We start from the raw sequence: 19,473 nt of genomic DNA on the forward strand, positions 1-19,473 counted from the left end.
TATAAGTGAGACGGGAGGATGACAAACAGGGTCAGAATTTTCATTTCTTAAATAAATCACAAATGATCCATTACCTTCTGCAGAGCAGACTCTACAGAACTTATTTTGGTTGCAAGATTTGCACTACTGAAAGGTTTAACTTCACCACTGTGAACATCACATGCAATCCCTGACTTGAAACAGAGGACATTACTTGGGAAAACAATGCACATCATTCGGACATTTGCTCATTACAATAAGTTATAATACACTATCTGCATTAGAAATTTAAGCAAAAATTGTACATTTTTAAAGGTAAAAGGAATAGGAAAATGTATTACAATACAATACAATTCAATTTTATTCATATAGTGTATTTCACAACTGCTACAGCTGTAACACAATTGCAGTATGCAAAATGTTGTCGTGATAAGCACTCTGATTGGCTGTAAGGTGCATGGCAAATATAAATCAGTGCATGAGATAGAATCTGAGCAATAGCAAAGACAAATGCACTATCTAGTAAATTAAGCATAAAACCTTACTTTTTACTTAAACTTGATCCTGCTTCTATTATGAGTGTGTTGACAAACAATAACAATAACATTTCAGTTACAAAAGGGTTGATGAACGCAATTGTGTGTGAATTGATTATTGTGATTGTGTGCTAATGACACCAAGTGATGCCTCGCTGCTTATGTGCATTTATTCATGTCATTTGATCAAACGGAATGGTCAAATAGCTCGATTCATGCATGAGTCCAATCTTGGACCCATTAAACTAGCTTATTCTGTCAGGTTATCATGAAAATATTGTGCAAGTGTAACCAATACCGTGCTCAACAAATGAAGTGAAGTGACTGCCGATGCACCAAAGTTTGTGTCTCACAAATAGCCTACACACCACTAGCTTCAGATGCGGTATTGTCAATTTCTAAAGACGACCTATTTAAGGCCGTCACGTGACGTCAGTGGGAGTCAGAAGGGTCCGCAAGGACAGCTGGAGGGAGAGAGAGAGAGAGAGAGAGAGAGAGAGAGAGAGAGAGAGAGAGAGAGAGAGAGAGAGAGAGAGAGAGAAGAGAGAGAGAGAGAGAGAAGAGGGGTTGGAATAGGGACACAGAAATGAAAAGGTGGAACAAAGTGGCACAAGATAGGGACTCTACTCTGCATATGAAAGTAACTAATGGTCCATTCATCAGGTCTCTTACAACACGAATACAAGCGACCGCTGCATTTACTAAAGTTATTGCATGGGAAAAGGACCGTCGATCACGTAGCGATACAGCGGCTTTGTACGGACCTGCGCCGAGAGGATGTGTGGGATCTGGATGGTGTTATTTTTCCATTTGGCTTGCAGTCTCGCATTAACTCAAGTAAGTCGCTTGTGCGATCCCGGAATCGTTCAGGATGCGTGCAGAAGCATGAGCGTTTATAAAGTTGTCAGCGTACACACATGACGTTCGCCGTATTGGGATTTATGTGCTGTATGCTTAAATTTCAGTCCCACAGATTTTATATATGTATTAATGCTTCTTTCCAGGGCGTTCTTTTAAATGATGGTGCTGCAAGTGACTCTACCGGCTCATCGGCTCTACTTCGTTCACTTGGTTTACCTCAGCACACAGGTATTTTCACATGAATAATGTTTTGACTGATATTTTATTGGAACAGACTGTTATAGGTATATGTTTACGTATAGTTCTCAACATATATTCAGTCGTGCAGAATCTGACTGCGCTCATACGTAGTGCCTCTCTTCACCGCTGTGGGGCGTCGTGCACAGTTATTTTACACCACTGTGAGAAACTGCAGCAGATAGCTTCCTTAATAGCGTGATTGATGTAGAAAGGCATAGTTTGACCAATCATATAGTTTGCTTCCTTTGCGAGAATAGCTGTTACTGCTATGGTATTGTGATCCAATGCCAAACGTTTGTGCCAAGGAGATTTAGTGATTACAGAGCAACTGGTTATTGAAGAATATTCATCTGTTTTTTGTTTTCACAGTGCAAATCGATGTGGTTTGCTGCATCAGCAACTGTTTTGGCCACACAGCCATGCAGATTATTAGTTTGTTTTTCTTCCAGTTGGCATGATAAGCAGACACTAGCTATGAGAATTAAACCCCCCAAAATTCAACTCGTTGCATGTGGATATGAGCTCTGAATGTTAGCAGTGTCAGATTGAGGTGGTTAGAGAACTTCTGGTCATTGATAATGTGTTTAATGTACATAGAAGGTTGCTTAAAGATGAAGTCAACGCAAACATTTTTCTCAATATGTTCTATGAAAGCCCACTAGTTGAAACAGGGCATTCTGATAAATATTGCATTTGTGGAATAAGTGTTAATCCACTAATTTTTAGCCATCTCCGGGGGTGGCCATTTTGTCTTCTGTCGACTGAAAATGACATCACAACTGCTCATAACGACCTACCGCGGCTGACCTGTTTTCTGAATCTGATCCGTGATGGGTCGTTGTGAGCAGTTGTGATGTCATTTTCAGTCGACAGAAGACAAAATGGTCACCCCCAGAGATGGCTAAAAACGAGTGCATTTTGCTGCTTAACTCATATTCCACAAACGCAATATTAATCAGAATTCCGTGATTATACTAGTGCAGGCACATAGAACATCCATCCATCCATTATCGATACCGCTTCTCCTCACAAGGGTCGTGGGGCGTGCTGGAGCCTATCCCAGCTGTCTTTGGGCAGTAGGCGGGGGACACCCTGAATTGGTTGCCAGCCAATCGCAGGGCCCACAGAGACAAACATCCGCACTCACAATAACACCTAGGGGCAATTTAGAGTGTCCAATCAACCTACCATGGATGTTTTTGGAATGTGGGAGGAAACCGGAGTACCCGGAGAAAACCCGCGCAGGCACGGCGAGAACATGCAAACTCCTCACAGGGATCGAACCCACGACCTCTGAACTGTGAGGCGGACGTGCTAACCAGTCGACCACCGTGACCACATAGACCACATAGAACATATTATTGCAAATATTTTTTTGAGGTTGACTTCCCCTCTAAGGACATCACATGTCCATTGTGTTGTCAAAATTAAGCCAAGGTATCCACTGGTGGGACCTCGTATCAGTGGGCCTACTAATGGCACTCAGGAGCCACTAAACCAACAAACTAACCACTGCAGGATCTCGTCACGTTCCATCAGACAAGATATGTGTGTGCTTGTGTGCTCAGTTCCCGTGGACTCTTTGTTTGTATACTGTCAGACATGGGTCGCTGCAGATGGTTTTTGAGTTAAGGGGTGTGGGGGACAAACAGGAGTGGACTGTGTGTGTGTGTGTTGGGGGAAGGTGCATCAAGATAGGCAAAAGGCAAAATGTTTCATGCTAAGTGCCTTCATGTCTGCAAAGTAGACTCTTCAGACTTGAAGGATTTGAGGGCCCTTTGGGGGTTTTGCGGTAAGATCACACAAATAAAACACTTCAAGGCCTGGAAATGACCTCCACACTATGACCCCCCATGTTAAAAATAATATGCAGTGGTACTGCACGCTGTTTGAAATAACTGCACCCATTAATAAGCATAAGTCATGTTGAGGAGATGTGCTTCATGTCAGTATCAAGATGCATCACAGTTTCAAACCGCCGATACTTCATACCAATGACACACTGTCTGCCACTGTGTATGTTTTGGTCTCTGTGCTATATTTACTCAATATTTGGGCTTCTTAAAACAGGTCATAATATGTGGTAACTGAAACTGGCTTTTGTTGACCGCAAGTTCAAGGTTGGTGCGATATTAGCTGATCATTCTACCGTCTATCACTTTCCTTTGGCATGAGTGTTGCACTGCCCTGTACAAGAGTACCGGTATACCAAAGTCAACAGTGAAATTGAATATGTTTGCCTGCTGGTGACTCATAGACTAAGAGTTCATCAAGTGCATTAACATTTCATTAGCTTCTAGGACCATGCATCCACTTTCACCATTAACAGCCAAGAATGATCGACAACACGTGTCCTCAGATAATAGATATTTACATGGAAGCAACTAAACCAAGATATTTACATGGAAGCAATTGAAAACAAAAATTAAGTTACAGGCTGGTTAATTGTTGGTCATAGAGATAAGAATATGTGGAGAGGATATATATAGTGTGTACATTTGGAAAAGTCATTGTGTTGTGGACCAAAAGGCTAACTTCACATTTGGTTCAATTACCGTGGGCCATTAGAGATGTAGCTTGCCTCAGAGATCATGTCTGTGACCATCTGCCTTTATGACCTGTGGTTACTTGACCTCAGCAAGGGTTACAAAAAAAAAAAAAGAAGTAAAACACTAAGTCAAACATGATTCACTCGCTGCTAAAGTGGCTGAATTGAAAATTGTCTCAAACCCTTTTTCGTGTAACTCTTTGTTGTTTTTTAACCTTTCAGCAAAACTAGACAACCCATGACAAGGAGAATTTATGGAGCAGAAATAGAAGGAATGGAAGGATGTTTTTATTTAAACAGATAAACACGAATCATAAACTTAATGCAGTGTTGTTTGGGGGGGCAGATACAAAGAGTGGACATAGGACTGTCATTGACAATATAAGGTGAAAAAATAAAATATGACAGAGAAGCATTAAACAAACAACCACCTGGACCAGCTAGCAGACTAAGATGCTGACTCACACAACTAGAGCAAAAACAGAGCGGAGGCTCTGTTCACTAGGTCGTTACTATCTGAATTAGTCAAGCACATCGGGTCATTATTGGGCAGATGGTATTAGGCGGTGAGTTTCGGGCACACACTTGGGCTCAGTGTTAGCATATTGTAATGTGAACTGACGTGTTTTTAAAGTAAAATGGTAATTGGTTTACTTTTTCTAATCTATTTCTAATGTTTTACATTTTAGAACACCAAATTCGAATTGCTTATGTTTTCAAGCCGTTCAATTCATATTTTTGGCCATCACGTATTCTCAGCGCAGAGTTTCGTCGACAAAAACATTGGACGTTTCTGTATTTCTTACCCTACAATTGAATGTCTAATTCTCTAATCCTGGCCAGAATATGAGATTGTATCGCCGTACGAGGTCAACCACCAAGGTGTGTACATCTCCCACGAGATCGCCCACCATCAGCGCAGACGACGAAGATCCCCGTCTCCAGATGCGTCCACTTCAAACACGAGTGGAAGCAATGAAACAACTCACTTCCGGCTGAGCGGCTTGGGGCAGGACTTCCACATGGAGCTGCGGGAGGCTTCCGAGACCCTGATTGCACCTGGCTTCACCATCCAGGTCCTGGGAAACAACGGCACCAAGAGCCTGAGGGCTTACCAGCAGGACCACCTCTGCTTTTACCAGGGGTCACTGAGGCTAAAGGTCAACTCGTCAGTGGCGCTGTCCACATGCATGGGGATGGTGAGTCTGAACATGCCTGGAGTCAGATTACAGAAGAGTTTGAATGAGAAGGTTGGAGTCGTTAAAATCAGCTCAGTGTGTGAGTGTGTGTGTTTGCAAAAAGAAAATGAGCAGAATTTGCCAGCATTTAAACTGATGTAACACGTGATTCTTAATCGAGCCCAAGAATCATATTTGTTCAGTTTGTCTCCTCCTGGGACCACTGATAATATAAATATTGTGTTAATTTAACGTTAAACCATTGTGAAATTAGATGAAAAAGAAGTGTAACGATCCTTTTAGAGTTTCACCACATTTGTAATGTGGGATTAAGGCGGACGCACTTACTAGAAGGAAACAAAATTGTGTTTTGCCTGGGAAGGAAAAAAATACATGCAGGGTCTTAAGAGTTAACACAGATATTGAAAACCTATGTGTGCAAAAATGCCAGAGTGTGTGTGTGCTTGTGCGTGTGTGTTCAGATGGCGCATTAGCGGGTTTATTGCAACGATGACAAATCCTAGCTTCTGTACCCCTGTTTTGTTCTGTGGAGACAGTTGGCAGAATTTCATTTCTCTTCTTGGTGGTCCTATTTGCTGCATAAAAATAAAGGGGGGAATGACAATAATTGAGCTTAAGTGAAGCAGCTCCACCATAAGACCACAAGTTGCTATGCTAGTCCTCTTAGCAGTCAGGAGAACAAAGGACTACATTTATACACATGTAATCCGCTCAGCGTTGAACTGACATTCAGACTAGGCAGATCAATTCCACATTGTTTTTTTTTCCAAGTTCAAGTTCAAGTACAAAGCGGAAGACATGTCATTCCGATTGCTTCAAGGCTGTGTGAGCAAGTCAGAACAGGACATATTGTTTCTTGTTTTTCATTTGTTTTCAACGAATTTCAATCGATTCCTTACTGCTATTTGGTAGTTTGGATTGTTTGTCTGAGAATTTGTCTCTTAAACCACAGAGAGAAGCACCCTAGGGATGCTTCTTTGTGTGGTAGCATTACCAAACATATTAAAAGATCCAATCGAAAGGCAGGCGCTGTGTAAAAGTGGTTTTCATCATAGGGTTTGGTACTTAATAATCTAGAAAGTGACAATGTCATCTTTTTTTTTACTCATTTTAAAAGCCTAAAATAAAAAATGCTTTGCAGTTTGTCGTGAAATGTAAGCAGTTCTTCCATCCATTTTTTTTATACTGCAGCCAGCTCCAAAGGTATTTACCATAACACGAAATGGAGATGAATGGGTTGAAGTAACCTGAAAGTACAAATTCACTGATGGAGAAAGAAAAAAGGTGACTTGAGAGAACAGAGGGACGCTAAAACAGGCGGGATTGGTCATTGTTATCCCCAGGAGACATTTTGAAGTGCGGAAACCCCTTTTTAAAAGGTTTTATTTTGTAAAGTCAATGTATACATTGTCTTGTGCCCTGGGTATCCACATTGAGTTTTTGCTCAATTTAGAGTGAAGTGTTCAAGCATAAATATTCTCACCATTAAAAGTAAATGATGGTTGGAATAAAAGAGCCAAGTAAATCAAATGGTCCCCTGCCAATGGTGTGATACTATGCAGCAACTGACATGTGGAAGGGGAGTCCATAATGTAATTATTTTATTGTTTTATGTATTTGTCTGGTAGATAAAACATTAATCTACATTAATCTTTTTTATGGGGGTGTTTTTCCCCAAAAAAGATTCTTCAAAGAAGAGGAGCAGGGAGAGGCAGGAGACTGGGATTTAAAAAAAATATATATATACACCACCGTGGTAGGTTAAAATCTTCTCCTGAATGTCATGTGATCAAGTGTTCCACACATGGTCGCCTTCATTTCACTCTGAACTGCTGACGTTAGACTTTGCAAGTTCATGTCTTTCTGCGGTTCTTTTTTATAAATCACTTTGGTCTTTGGTGTTATTTCGTAATGACAGTCTGGGGTATTGTTTGACAATTCTGTATTTCAACAGAGAGAGAAACATGCTGCTCCGACTGTGGAAACAATAATGGAATATGGCATAATATATGCATGACCGATGAATAACTCTATGCAATGAAAGTTGTAAACGGTGGAGTATTTGAGATCACGACGGCCAACACGATGGCTTTGATTCTAAGATCATCATTTTCAAACTCACTTCGCTATACATTTTGTTCCTCATCTGATAATATTTTTGCAGGATGAGAAGTTAGTTAGGAAAAGGCATACAACTTTTAAGATGAACTAATCACAAATAGTAATATTTCTGGAAAGGCATCTCTTATAATTTTCTCAAAACGTACATCAAATTCACAGAAATAATGGCCAAGTTTTACTTCCATCTGATTCCTATGGCACAACACTATTTTGTGCCAAGAAGAAAAAGCAAATGTCATCCACTAATCACTTGGAGGTTCTTGTGCTTTCCTCTTGTAAAAGGCATGTTTCTTGCTTCAGGGCTTGTAGTGGTAGCAATGACAGAATGGTACGCATTCATCCAACCTCTGGGATTTCCAAGAATATTTCGAATGAGTGATGCTTCATAGTTGTGATTCAGCTTTGAAAAGTGCAGGACCGGTTGCTACAGTGATTTTTCAAAAGAAGTAACATCAATCAAGTGTTCTTAAAGGATGACTTGTAAGTCAGTTGGAAAATGTCTTCCTCGGCCTCAATATGTTCAAATGTGTTTTCTATTGTGAGCCGCCACATGACTGGTATGGTTTGCACTGACATCACCATGTATCCTATGGCTTCATTGAGCCTCTTGCATTCACAAGCACTAACTTTGTTGGATTAGCATTTCTTGGAGAGGGCATTTGTGCCACTTCTATTGCAGCGGACCACTGCATTTTTCACCTAAATTATTGTGCTCATTGTTTGGTAACAATTCTGTATGTAACAACAACTGCAGTATTTCTCCTAACAAATCATAGTTCAAAAGTCTTTTTGGGCATCATGCCAGGAGCAAAGGGGACTTCACACATGGTCAGGTGCACCTCTTAGGTGCACTAAAGGCTTCCCCTTCTTAGTTCCGTTTTCAGCAGCACTCCCACCCCTTCCTGTTGCTGCTTGTCTGGATGTGTCTGACTACATAGAGGCCAGCTGTTTGCGTCGTCCCAAGTGGTGTTTCGGGCATTTTATGACTGCTATTTGCACCTCGTGGAATACAGTGTGTAATCTGATGACTTTGCTATTTAGGTTACTCAATGGAGTGACCTAATCTCTTGAAATAGGGATGGGATAGTAGTGGATGTAACTATAAACCCCAATCCCAATGAAGTTGGGAAATTGTGTAAAACATAAATACAAACAGAATGCAATTATTTGCATTTGCATTTCGACCTATAAATGAATATACTACGAAGACAAGATATTTAATGTTAAAACTGATCAACTTTATTTTTTTTTTGTTACTTGGAGTATTTTTTTTAATTTCATACTAAAAGCATAACTGGAGGTATCTTAATTCATTTTTGTGGCAGAAAATAAGAGGTTGTTAATGGTCCTTTTCTTCTTCCGTATTGAGTTTTATACGGAATGGGCAACTATCCATCTGGGACTAATGACATATACATGTACAGTATGTCAATGGTAATATCATGTATTGTAAGCTGTCAGCAGGAAACTCTACACAACTGTGCTGGTCTGTATTATTAGATCATTATTTTTATACAGCCATAGCCAGACGCTGAGAGTCAGTAAATACTCATTTAATGAGAGTCAATGTCCAAATATACAGTAGCTATGCGCTGGCATAACTGGCGGGTGACACCAACAAACACTTGCCGTGTGCATCCACGCATAGTAACATGCATATTACGCATACTTAAATTTCTGCTGACCTACAACATGTACATATAAACTATACATATATACTGTAGGTCACCTAACAATCTCCCTGCTGCTTCTATGGAGGGCTTGTACTGTTTTACTCAAAAGAAATCTACCCTTAAACCACAGATTGTAGTGATAAAAGGCACTTGCAACCAAGTATATTAGCCTGTATGTTCCGAGAGACTTCTTTTTCTTTGCAAGTCATCTTAGTGTACCCCAAAATCAAACATGATAAAGCATTATCATAGACTTCATCATTTTGACTTTCAACTCTGCATCAGTCAGAAGTTATTTAAAGTAGTGAAGCTTCTCAAAATATATTGTGTATATGAACCACCCATCCTCACATATTTTTCTTTTTATCTGACAGCCTTATATAGATTTGGAGATAAGGTCTAACCCTGAGCAGCAAAACAGATGTTGAACATGAAGAAACACAGCCAGTAATTGAGGTGCGCCAAGTTGAATCTTGACTAATTGCCGTCAGAGACAGATAGAAAGGTTAGAGGAGAAGGAGAAGGTTGGATATATCCCCATTTTTGTAGAAAATGCATACTGGAGGTTTCTCAGCATGTTTTGAAGATTTTGGGGGGTTTACACAATTTTTTCTTCGTACACGTGCCCGAGTTGTGTACGGGCAGCGTGGGATCCATTCCCGCTCGGTGATGGTGTCTGTGTGTGTGCCCTGCTAATAGGATTGCGTCAGGAAGGGCATCCGGCGTAAAATGCCTCGCCAAATCAATGGTGCGAATCGAGCGTGCACTTGATTCGCTGTGGCGACCCCTTTGGGGAAAAGCCAAAAGGATAAAAAAAACAAAATTTTTTCTTCATTTTTTTATTTTTTTTCCACAATTTTCCTAATGCATTTCAATGGGCGTCAATCCGCAGATTTTCACTATTCGCAGGTTGGCATGCATTTTGTCCACATTTAAAATGACATATCAAAAATCTAGTTAGGAAGTCCAGTCAATTCAAATTTATTTAAAGCCCTTAATCACAGTGCGTGGTCCCAAATGTATCAAATATTATGCACTTATAATGTACAGTTTTGATTGAAACTATGGTTGTAGTTTGAATTAGAATATAATTTTACTGTCCCTAACATATCCGACTCTCATGTAACTGACTGATTTCACCCAAGTATTTGATAAAGCTCTCATTATGATGCCATTAATGACCATTGATATAGCAACCCTGATATTTTGTCTGATGAATGAATGGCTTAATTGCAAAGAAATAAACATGAACTCTGTTTCATTGGTGAGAGCAACCCTTTTTAGGATAACTGGTCTTTGCATCTTGTCTCCAGACAGGTTTGATTCGCACTCACGATGCAGACTACTTCTTGAGGCCGGTGCCCCGCCACTATGCTCAGAGAGAGAACTTCTCAGCACCTTCCCATCATCAGCCACACATCCTATACAAGAGTGACAGGGAGAGAGGTCATCAATCGCGGGTGTTTCAGAGGAGATCACCAGACTCAGTTACTCACAAATCAAAAAGAAGTTATGTCTTTAAAAGGCAAACCAAATTAAAGACTGATGAACAGGATCAGGGACAGCAGCAAAGTGAACATCCTCGCAACAGACATGATGACCAGCAGGAGGATCACAGCAGAGGAAATTACCAAAGCAACCATCAGGAAGACGATGACTACATGTACAAAGAGAAGCAGAGGCAACACTTCTGCGGAAGACGGAAGAAATGTATGTAAGGGAAACTTCTCATTCTATTGTGTGACAAAGTTATGAAAAATGTACTGTTATTGATACCAGGAACACAAAAAAGCTTTAAGTTTAAAGAAAAATGGCTGTAAAAACATTGAACAAACTCCACGCAGGAGGGCACGATTTGAACCTTGAAACTCAGTACTGTGAGGCAGATGTGCTACTGACTACATCTCTGCACTGATGAAGATATAATGTTATGCCTCTTTTCCATTAGCCCCAAACAGCACCACAACACAACACAACGCAACACACCAATGCTGCAGGCACCTCAGGCAGGTCCGTCTTTGTTTTTCCATTACAACTGGGAGGAGGGGGGGGGGTTATGGGCGGGCGTCATCAACTGAATTGTGCAAGCCTGCGATGCACAATTCACACATGTTGGGTTCTGCCATAATATTTCACAAGTAGCGAATCTCAGCCACTGTAACAGAATTTAATCCTATTGTAGCATGCAACTGTAGAATCACAGATAATAATCTCAACAATGATTTTGTGCAGTCGTGGAATATGAGCTAAGGTGCAAAATCCACTCATTTTATCCTTCTTGGTTGACTTCCTCTTTAAGAAAACATAAAGTGGTCAGTGCCATTTCTTCTTCCAAAGTGTGTGTATATGCTTGAGGCAATTCCTGGGAAAATGATCACCAAGCTTGCGTGTGATGACAACACTTGTACTAAGTACTGTATGTCAGTTTATACTTTGGATGACATGACCTGTGAAAGGTTGTGGGAAATCTATGCAATAAATGTAGTTGAATATTCACTTTACACCATGATAAATGTTTAGGCTTGACTAATGACTTCAAGATCATTTAACATTAGCTGTGTCAAAAGGTCTGAACTGGTACCACCACCATAAACCTGCAGAGATCCAGCTGTTGGTCCCTAGTGAAAACACTCTGTGTGTTTTCATTCCCTGAGGATGACATCAGTGGACACCTGTGGTGTGTTTTAGTCATAAATCCACATTGGCGGATCACCTGCTTACCGTCTACATAAGCAAATGTTCAAGCCAGAACGTTTCAGTTGATAATAACTGGAATCAAGGAAGATGTTATAAGGACTCATTTTAAAAATGCTATTGTTTGAAGCTACTGCATAACTTGAAAAAGTCCATGCAATCGTGCTCATTCTATGTGATGAGAAACAAAGTGAAATGAGATGGTTGGTTCCAGATTAAGGGCCCGATATTCATAGACAGGCGCCCAGGCGCTTGATGCAAAAAAAAAAAAAAGAATGGCACATCTTAATTTTCGTGCTGGGGCAAGTCTAGTCAACCATGTTTGGGAATTTGGCAGAATGCGCCTCCCCGGGTGTTCCGGCAGATGGAGCTGGCATGCCCCCGGCAACCCCTCGGAGCACCTGACAATTTGGTGGCAGAAAGTACACTGCGCTCAGCATATAAACAGGCACATCTCCATTTCTGTCTAGTCTAGTTTTGTTTGTGAATTGGTAGACCATACTACTCCTCGGTAGGCATTCCGGCATATTCTATTACATGCCCCGGCGCATCTGCCAATTTGGTGACCAAAAGTAGACTCGATTTTTGATTAGCTAAAAGCTGGTCCAAGTTGTGGCGCAGATACTGTGACCTGATTTTGATGGATTTCATTGAGGCGCAGGCAAACCGTTTCTGAGCTCCGTGGACATGCGTGGTGCTTGTCATCATATTTCATTCATAAATATGACAACAGCATAGGACAATCCCTCTCAGTCATTGTACAAATAAATTCATTGAACAAATTATTGTTATCATCTTAGAAATATTTTAATCACAGCCCCTTGACCGTGCTGCAGAATTATAGGTGGTGGGTGTCACACATCACACTATCGGGGTTAGAAGGCATTCTCCAAGGGCCCATCCACAATGGCCAACTTTACGTTATCCTCAAATTTAGATCATCTTGCAGTTCCTTTAAAATGTACTTTTGGTGTGCCGATCTCCTGCATCTACTATGCTATGTAGAGCACGTGGCTATCTCTGCGCTGAATTTAAGAGAATGAGGGGTGCTGCTTCAACTGGCGCACAACGGTGCTAATGCCCCCCTCTACCTGCGTCTGTGTAGGAAAATACCTAAAGAAAGAAAAGGCCACAAATGTGTACAGTTAGACTGCACTTATTGCTAGACTTGCACTGGGCATGAAAACAGGGCCCTAAATGTTTAAACCTCTTTCCTTTATTGCGCCGGTAGATTGGCCATTATCACGATCTAATCAAATAACGAACACCACCCTACATAGTGTCATCTTCCACACCGCTTATCCTGTACAGGGTCGCAGGGGGGTGCTAGAGCCTATCCCAGAACAATGGGCGAAAGGCAGACTACACTCCGAACTGGTTGCCAGCTAGTCGCAGGGCACACACAGACACCGTCACTGAGCGGGAACCGATCCCACGCTGCCAGCACACAACTCAGGCGTGTGTACCACTACACCATCAGCGACCCTACCTTAATTGTTGCAGGTTTAATATATACAGTGTCTAATGGTAGCAGAACAGCAGCTGCCATAGTCAACAAAATGATTGAATTGAACACACACATACACCCACATACGCACGCACACACACACAAGCTATATCAACTGCACTGCAGCTTATAATCATTGAATAGGACTATCAAAATATTACAAACACCTCGCAGCATGATGTAGTGCACTACAAACTGCAACTGTTATTAAACATTCAATATAGTTAAATGAATACATTCTGATATTATACATTTAAATTGAGCATCATGGTCAGTGTAAAGGCATAATGTCCGATATGGCATCGGAAGCTGCCGGTGCACTGAACTTTGGAGCAAATGAGAGGAATGTGTGGTAAGAGTTGTATATCTTACTTCTTTTTCAGCTGTTTTTTGTTAAAGTTGAAGTTTCAATTGCTTTAATTTGATTGTATTGTGATTGATGATTTTATTTTATTGTCTCACTAATTGTTTTTTTTCCCCCAGACATGCCAAAACCTCCAACAGAGCATCTCTCCCTGCTTCCAGATGAGTACAAGTTTGTTCCCAGGAACAAGAGGGCGATTATCGTAAAGAACCAAAATTATCGAAAGCTCAATGTTGAGACACTTGTGGTAGTAGACAGAAGGATGATGGACAACCATGGCCACGAGAACATTACTACATATGTTCTCACTGTGCTAAATATGGTGAGAAGAGACTTTGTTATACAGTTGTGTCACACACCGATTCAACAGTAAATTTGCTAACTACATATCCACATTGCTTTTACACCTTAACAGAACTAGAATTGTAATAACAAAATTGTATACCGTTTTTTTGGAATGTGGGAGGAAACCGGAGTATCCGAAGAATATATATATATATATATATATATATATATATATATATATATATATATATATATATATATATATATATATATATATATATATATATATATATATATATATATTAGTATGCATTTATAGATGTATGTGAGTATTAGGTGTATACACAGTCACATTTCGTTCCACACTGTATTGAACAATACAATTTTTTTTTTTTTTTTTTTTTTTTTTAATGTCAATGGCGCTGCAACAGCCCTAGCATGTTTCTGCAGCTCCAGCCAACTAACCTATTAAGTAACATTGATTGTTTCAAACATTTAAAAAGGAAACATTATTGGTCAAATTACCTTTAGGATAAGCGGTATGGATAAGGGATGGATGGATATTGGTCAAATTGCTCAAACAGTGTAAGAACGTGCAAAAATAGTTGCTGTCTGTTTGACAACACGGCAGTTACAGACATACAGGCATTGTTGTGCGCAATGTTCACTCACAGTTAATTTCGGTTCATAAAGTTGTCGAGGGGTTTACTTTATTGTCTGCTTCAGAAAAATAATCCATTTGGACTTTGAGTGTGGGATCAGGAGGAGCCACTGAGCTGAAGTGCTGATGGTGACTTCACATGAGTTGCTGATCAAATGTTGGCTTTGTCAGGCTGCTGGTGACATCATAGCTGGCTCAGACCAGGGCCGTAGCTAGTCATTTGGGGCGCAGGGCAAATCACAGCCAACCCTCTCAGTGCTGTCACGGCCCCCTAAGCATCCATTGTGTCAATCTCCACTTCATCACCTTTTATATGATATTATGTATACACATTTTTATCAATTTTATAAATATTATTATTATAAATTATATATATATATATATATATATATATATATATATATATATATATATATATATATATATATATATATATATATATATATATACATACACACATACATACATTATATATGTATATACACACAAACAGTCTGAGGAAAAAGTCTCACGCTTACTTATGTCTGTTTTACTGATTGGGGCAAGGGGTGACACTTTCAAATCTTACTCTGTCTTTAATTTGGGGTTAAGTGACTGCCATTCTCATTTATCAGAGAGAACCCATCTGAAAACATGACACATGACGCTGATATTGAGGTGAGATAATGGCTGCACAGCTTAGTGTCCCCTTGTCACTCTCAACTGATCTAAAAGAAAATTCTGTCACGCTCATTTTGTTACTTAATGACAGACTGACAAATCCAAAGATAATCCATCTATTTTGAAAACATGGCTCCCATGTACAAACACGGTCAAGTCTATCTATGTCGCTGAAATACAGTATGGAATTTCATTTAAAAAAAAAAAAAAAAAAAACACTGACCTTGACCACACCAGCTCCCACGGGTATCTAAAAATTTTACATTTATAGAAAATCAAAGTATATACAGTGAGCTACTCCACCATAATAATATTATGGAGTTTTGGCCGTGGAGTAAGACAATTTATGAATACATATAAACATGTTTTTGGAATCATCTTTAAAGTATAAGAAAATCCCTCATTAGTCTCATAAAAAATAACTATTAAGTGAAAATGAAAACAAAGTGATTCACTGTAGCTGTTTTGGAATTTGACAATCTGTTATGTGTTTCGGGAGATCTCAACTTTAAGTAAGTGGTTTTGATTGTCTGTTTGACCTCAGAGTTTTTGCTTAAATTTGTTAACAAAACACAGTCCTGAGTCAAGACATGTGTCAGTGCATGAAAAAACCCAAACATCAGGAACATAAGGAAAGAATGTGAATTTCAAGATTAGATAAATGCAGAATGACAAGTACCTGTGGTATTTACTCAACCTGATTAAATGACATGGGTGAATGAGGGCCCAAGATCACGAGACCATTCAAGCTTCAACTTGAATGTCATAACATTAGGAACACCTGCACAGGCTAATGCCTAGAAAGTCTCATTTCTAATTGACATCTAGAGTTTCTCTTTCTACAAAGTATGTTTGGACTGCCTTTTGATTTAATGAATGTTTGTGCTTGTTTCGTCATGTACAAAGTACGTAAGTCTGACAATTCATAAGGAGGTGCCAGAGTCACTGGTTAATATATCTTATGTCGGTGTGTCTAGGTGTCTAGCCTCTTCAAAGATGGTACCATAGGAGGGAGCATCAACATTGTTATAGTGGGACTTGTGCTACTTGATGAAGAGCAGGTGAGAATATGTGGCGGGTATATAATTTACTTTCAGATGATATGACACTGACATCCTTATTTTCATGCCCAGCACAAGTCTAGTGCAAAGCGCAGTCTAACTGTGCACATGAGTGGAGTTTTCTTTCTTTAGGTGTTTTCCTAGACGGGCGCAGGCTAGAAGGCAGCGTTTGCACCGGGAACGCAGCCGATCTTGTTTGCCATCCAATGGAAGTGGCTCCGCTAATACCCTTTAAATTTGGTGTAGAGAGAAGTGTGTGGTCTACATTTCATGTAGACGCAGGAGATTGGCGTGTGCAAAGTATGTTTAAAAGCAGGTGTCTTCAATCCTGTTCCTCGAGGGCCGGTGTCCTGCCTGTTTTCCATCTCTCCCTGCTACAGATATTCACCAACGGTCTGCAGAAGCTGGATAACGATCCTGATCATTTGAATCAGGTGTGTGTTGCAGCAGGGACAGATGGAAAACGGGTACGACACCGGCCCTCGGGGAACAGGATTGAAGACCCCTGTTTAAAAGGAACTGCAAAATGATCTCCACTAAAACTACCCAATTGTGCGCCTGCGTCTGACAAACATCCTGGGTGCATTGAAAAATATTTTTCACATATGAATAATAATTTGTTCAATGAAATTATTTCTACAATGTTTCAGAGGGATTGTCCCACACTGTTGTCTGAATGAAATACAATGACATCCACCAACACATATCAATGGAGCGCAGAATCAACCTGTCCTGCCCTGATCAAATCCACCAAAATTGCGTTACACCACCTGTGCCACAACTTAGACCTGCTTTTAACTGGTCTAAATTGTACTTTCTGTCATCAAATTGTCAGGTGTGCTGGGGGCGTGTAATCAAAACGCCCTCAGTCTGCCAACACGCCCAGCAAGGCACCAAATTCCCAAACACGGTAAACTTTGCTTGCTTAGGCACGAAAATGAAGGTGCGCCATTTTTTATGCCGAATGCACATGCGTCAGTCTCCGAAAATAGGGCCCTGACTGTATCTTGTATTTGTTTGAGATTTGTTTTTGTATTAGTGTGACTGTAGTTTATAGTGTTATAGAACCGTATTACATAACACGAAGATATATTTCAAATACAGTACAATGGTGCCCCGCATACTAGTGGCTCAGCACCTGAGGATTAGCATATTCACTGATTATTTTTTTCAATATTTAAAAATATGTATTGTTTTTTTGTTTTGTTTTTTTGTTTTCACCCTCATTGTCCCTCTCTTTTTCCTGGAAAACACATATTCAATGTTTACCAGCGTTTTTTTTGGGGGGGGGAGAATTGTTCATTTTTTTTCTTAATCATTTCAAAGGCGACAATTATAAGCGTATTTTTGCTACTCATGATCTGACTCAGTTCCTATCCCCAATAAATAGTAGGGATCCTACTGTACAGTATTTTAGTAATAATACTTAGCTACTCAAACCACGTTAATCAAAACTGGACAGGAAGATGTTTTATAAGCTTTGGAAATTGATCTGTGTAAATGGTGCAGGTGGATGTAAATACATAATGAAGTCTAGTATAATGAGTGTATTTTGATTCAATCATAATCTCTACTATTCAAAATCGTTCTCTTCATGTCTTTATGAAGACAGATTGTAATTGCCGTCCATCCCTCCTCATATTACCCTTATGTCCTAGGATGGGTTGGCGATCAGTCACCATGCAGACCATACACTGAACAGTTTCTGCCAGTGGCAATCCACTCTAGGAGGCCAAGAGGGTCAGCGCCATGACCACGCCATTCTACTCACAGGACTTGACATCTGCTCATGGAAGAATGAACCATGTGACACTCTGGGTACATCTTTGTCACTGTCATTGTAGGCCTAGAAGCTAAGCATTTAACTATATTTAAGAAGATATATTTTAGCATTTAAAAATAATCCAGACTTTTTGGGGACATTCTCTACAAATGTAAAGGCAAGACAAAAAAAAAATGGAATTATATATCATAGAGTGAAACTGAAAATGTATCGGGACAATTTGTTTTTATGTCACAACAATGTTAACTCTCCTCATCATTTATTTCGGACTCTTAAGCCACAAGCTTACATCCACTATATTTCCCTCTGTCTGGGAAGATGCCCCTGTCCTTTGTCACATGGTGCGACACACATAAACAGATGTTGAAAATATTCACTGTTTTCTAATCAATAAAACAGGAAAAAGTTTACACAGAGCAAACAATAATGTGAATTTCTATCATTTAGAAACATAGTGTCAGACTGTTGCATAATAAAACATACCCGTTCTATAAAATGAATACTCTTACATTTATTAAGGTTATTGCTGTGTTTACTTAGACCACACAACATTCTTTGTGTATTATAAATTGATTATGTGCACAAACAACCACACAGAAACAATGTAAAATAATGAGTCATAAGTGAGTGGTATCTTACCAAACAGCTTGTTTGCAGTAATGACAATCCAACCACAACATTGTTCTTCATACTGTGAGAAAAAAACGTACATCAACACATTCACACACATGAACACACACGCGCATACACACAAAACGGTTCTGTGGGTGTCTTCATGACTCTTCGTAAAAAACTGTCAATATAAGCATACTCTATTCTTGACGGCACACACATCTACAGTATAGCAACACAATGACTTGTGTTGCAGAAAAAAACGACAAAAAACACTCAATGGCAGTTCTCGCAATCAAGTGTATTTGTTTTTGTTACTATTCAAGTTGTTCTAGAGGAGCTTGATAGCATTGTTAATTCTGACAAAATGTGTGACTTGTTCATTGTCTGGTCAAATATTCTGCAATAATTCCACTATTTCTTTACTTTTCGGTTAGATGAGGGCCATTTTCAGCATTCCTACACATATTTAAGGGAACTGCTATTCCTAGTTTTATGAATTTGTCATACTTTTTTCAGGTTTTGCCCCGATAAGTGGAATGTGCAGCAAGTACCGGAGCTGCACCATTAATGAGGATACGGGTCTAGGATTGGCATTCACCATTGCCCATGAGTCTGGACATAAGTAAGGATTTCCAATTCTGCCATGATGACAAATATGATTGTTTTCTTCTACTATACAACTACTT

General features: G+C 39.8%; 1 protein-coding gene across 1 annotated transcript in view; it reads left to right on the forward strand.

Moving 5' to 3' along the window:
• The first annotated feature begins 1,133 nt into the window (after positions 1-1,133).
• Positions 1,134-19,473, forward strand: part of adamts16 (ADAM metallopeptidase with thrombospondin type 1 motif, 16) — a 49,885-nt gene continuing 31,545 nt past the window's right edge. Inside the window, exons 1-8 of the mRNA XM_086037971.1 lie at positions 1,134-1,352; positions 1,520-1,604; positions 5,008-5,363; positions 10,471-10,867; positions 13,842-14,044; positions 16,306-16,389; positions 18,048-18,207; positions 19,304-19,409. Coding sequence (XP_085894097.1) covers positions 1,293-1,352; positions 1,520-1,604; positions 5,008-5,363; positions 10,471-10,867; positions 13,842-14,044; positions 16,306-16,389; positions 18,048-18,207; positions 19,304-19,409 — 1,451 coding nt within the window. The 5' untranslated portion in view covers positions 1,134-1,292. The remainder of the gene's footprint in view (positions 1,353-1,519; positions 1,605-5,007; positions 5,364-10,470; positions 10,868-13,841; positions 14,045-16,305; positions 16,390-18,047; positions 18,208-19,303; positions 19,410-19,473) is intronic.

This window comes from Filicampus tigris, chromosome 8 (assembly GCF_054856515.1).
Source record: "Filicampus tigris isolate MCC_2025a chromosome 8, RoL_Ftig_1.0, whole genome shotgun sequence".
NCBI classification, from domain to species: Eukaryota; Metazoa; Chordata; class Actinopteri; order Syngnathiformes; family Syngnathidae; genus Filicampus; species Filicampus tigris.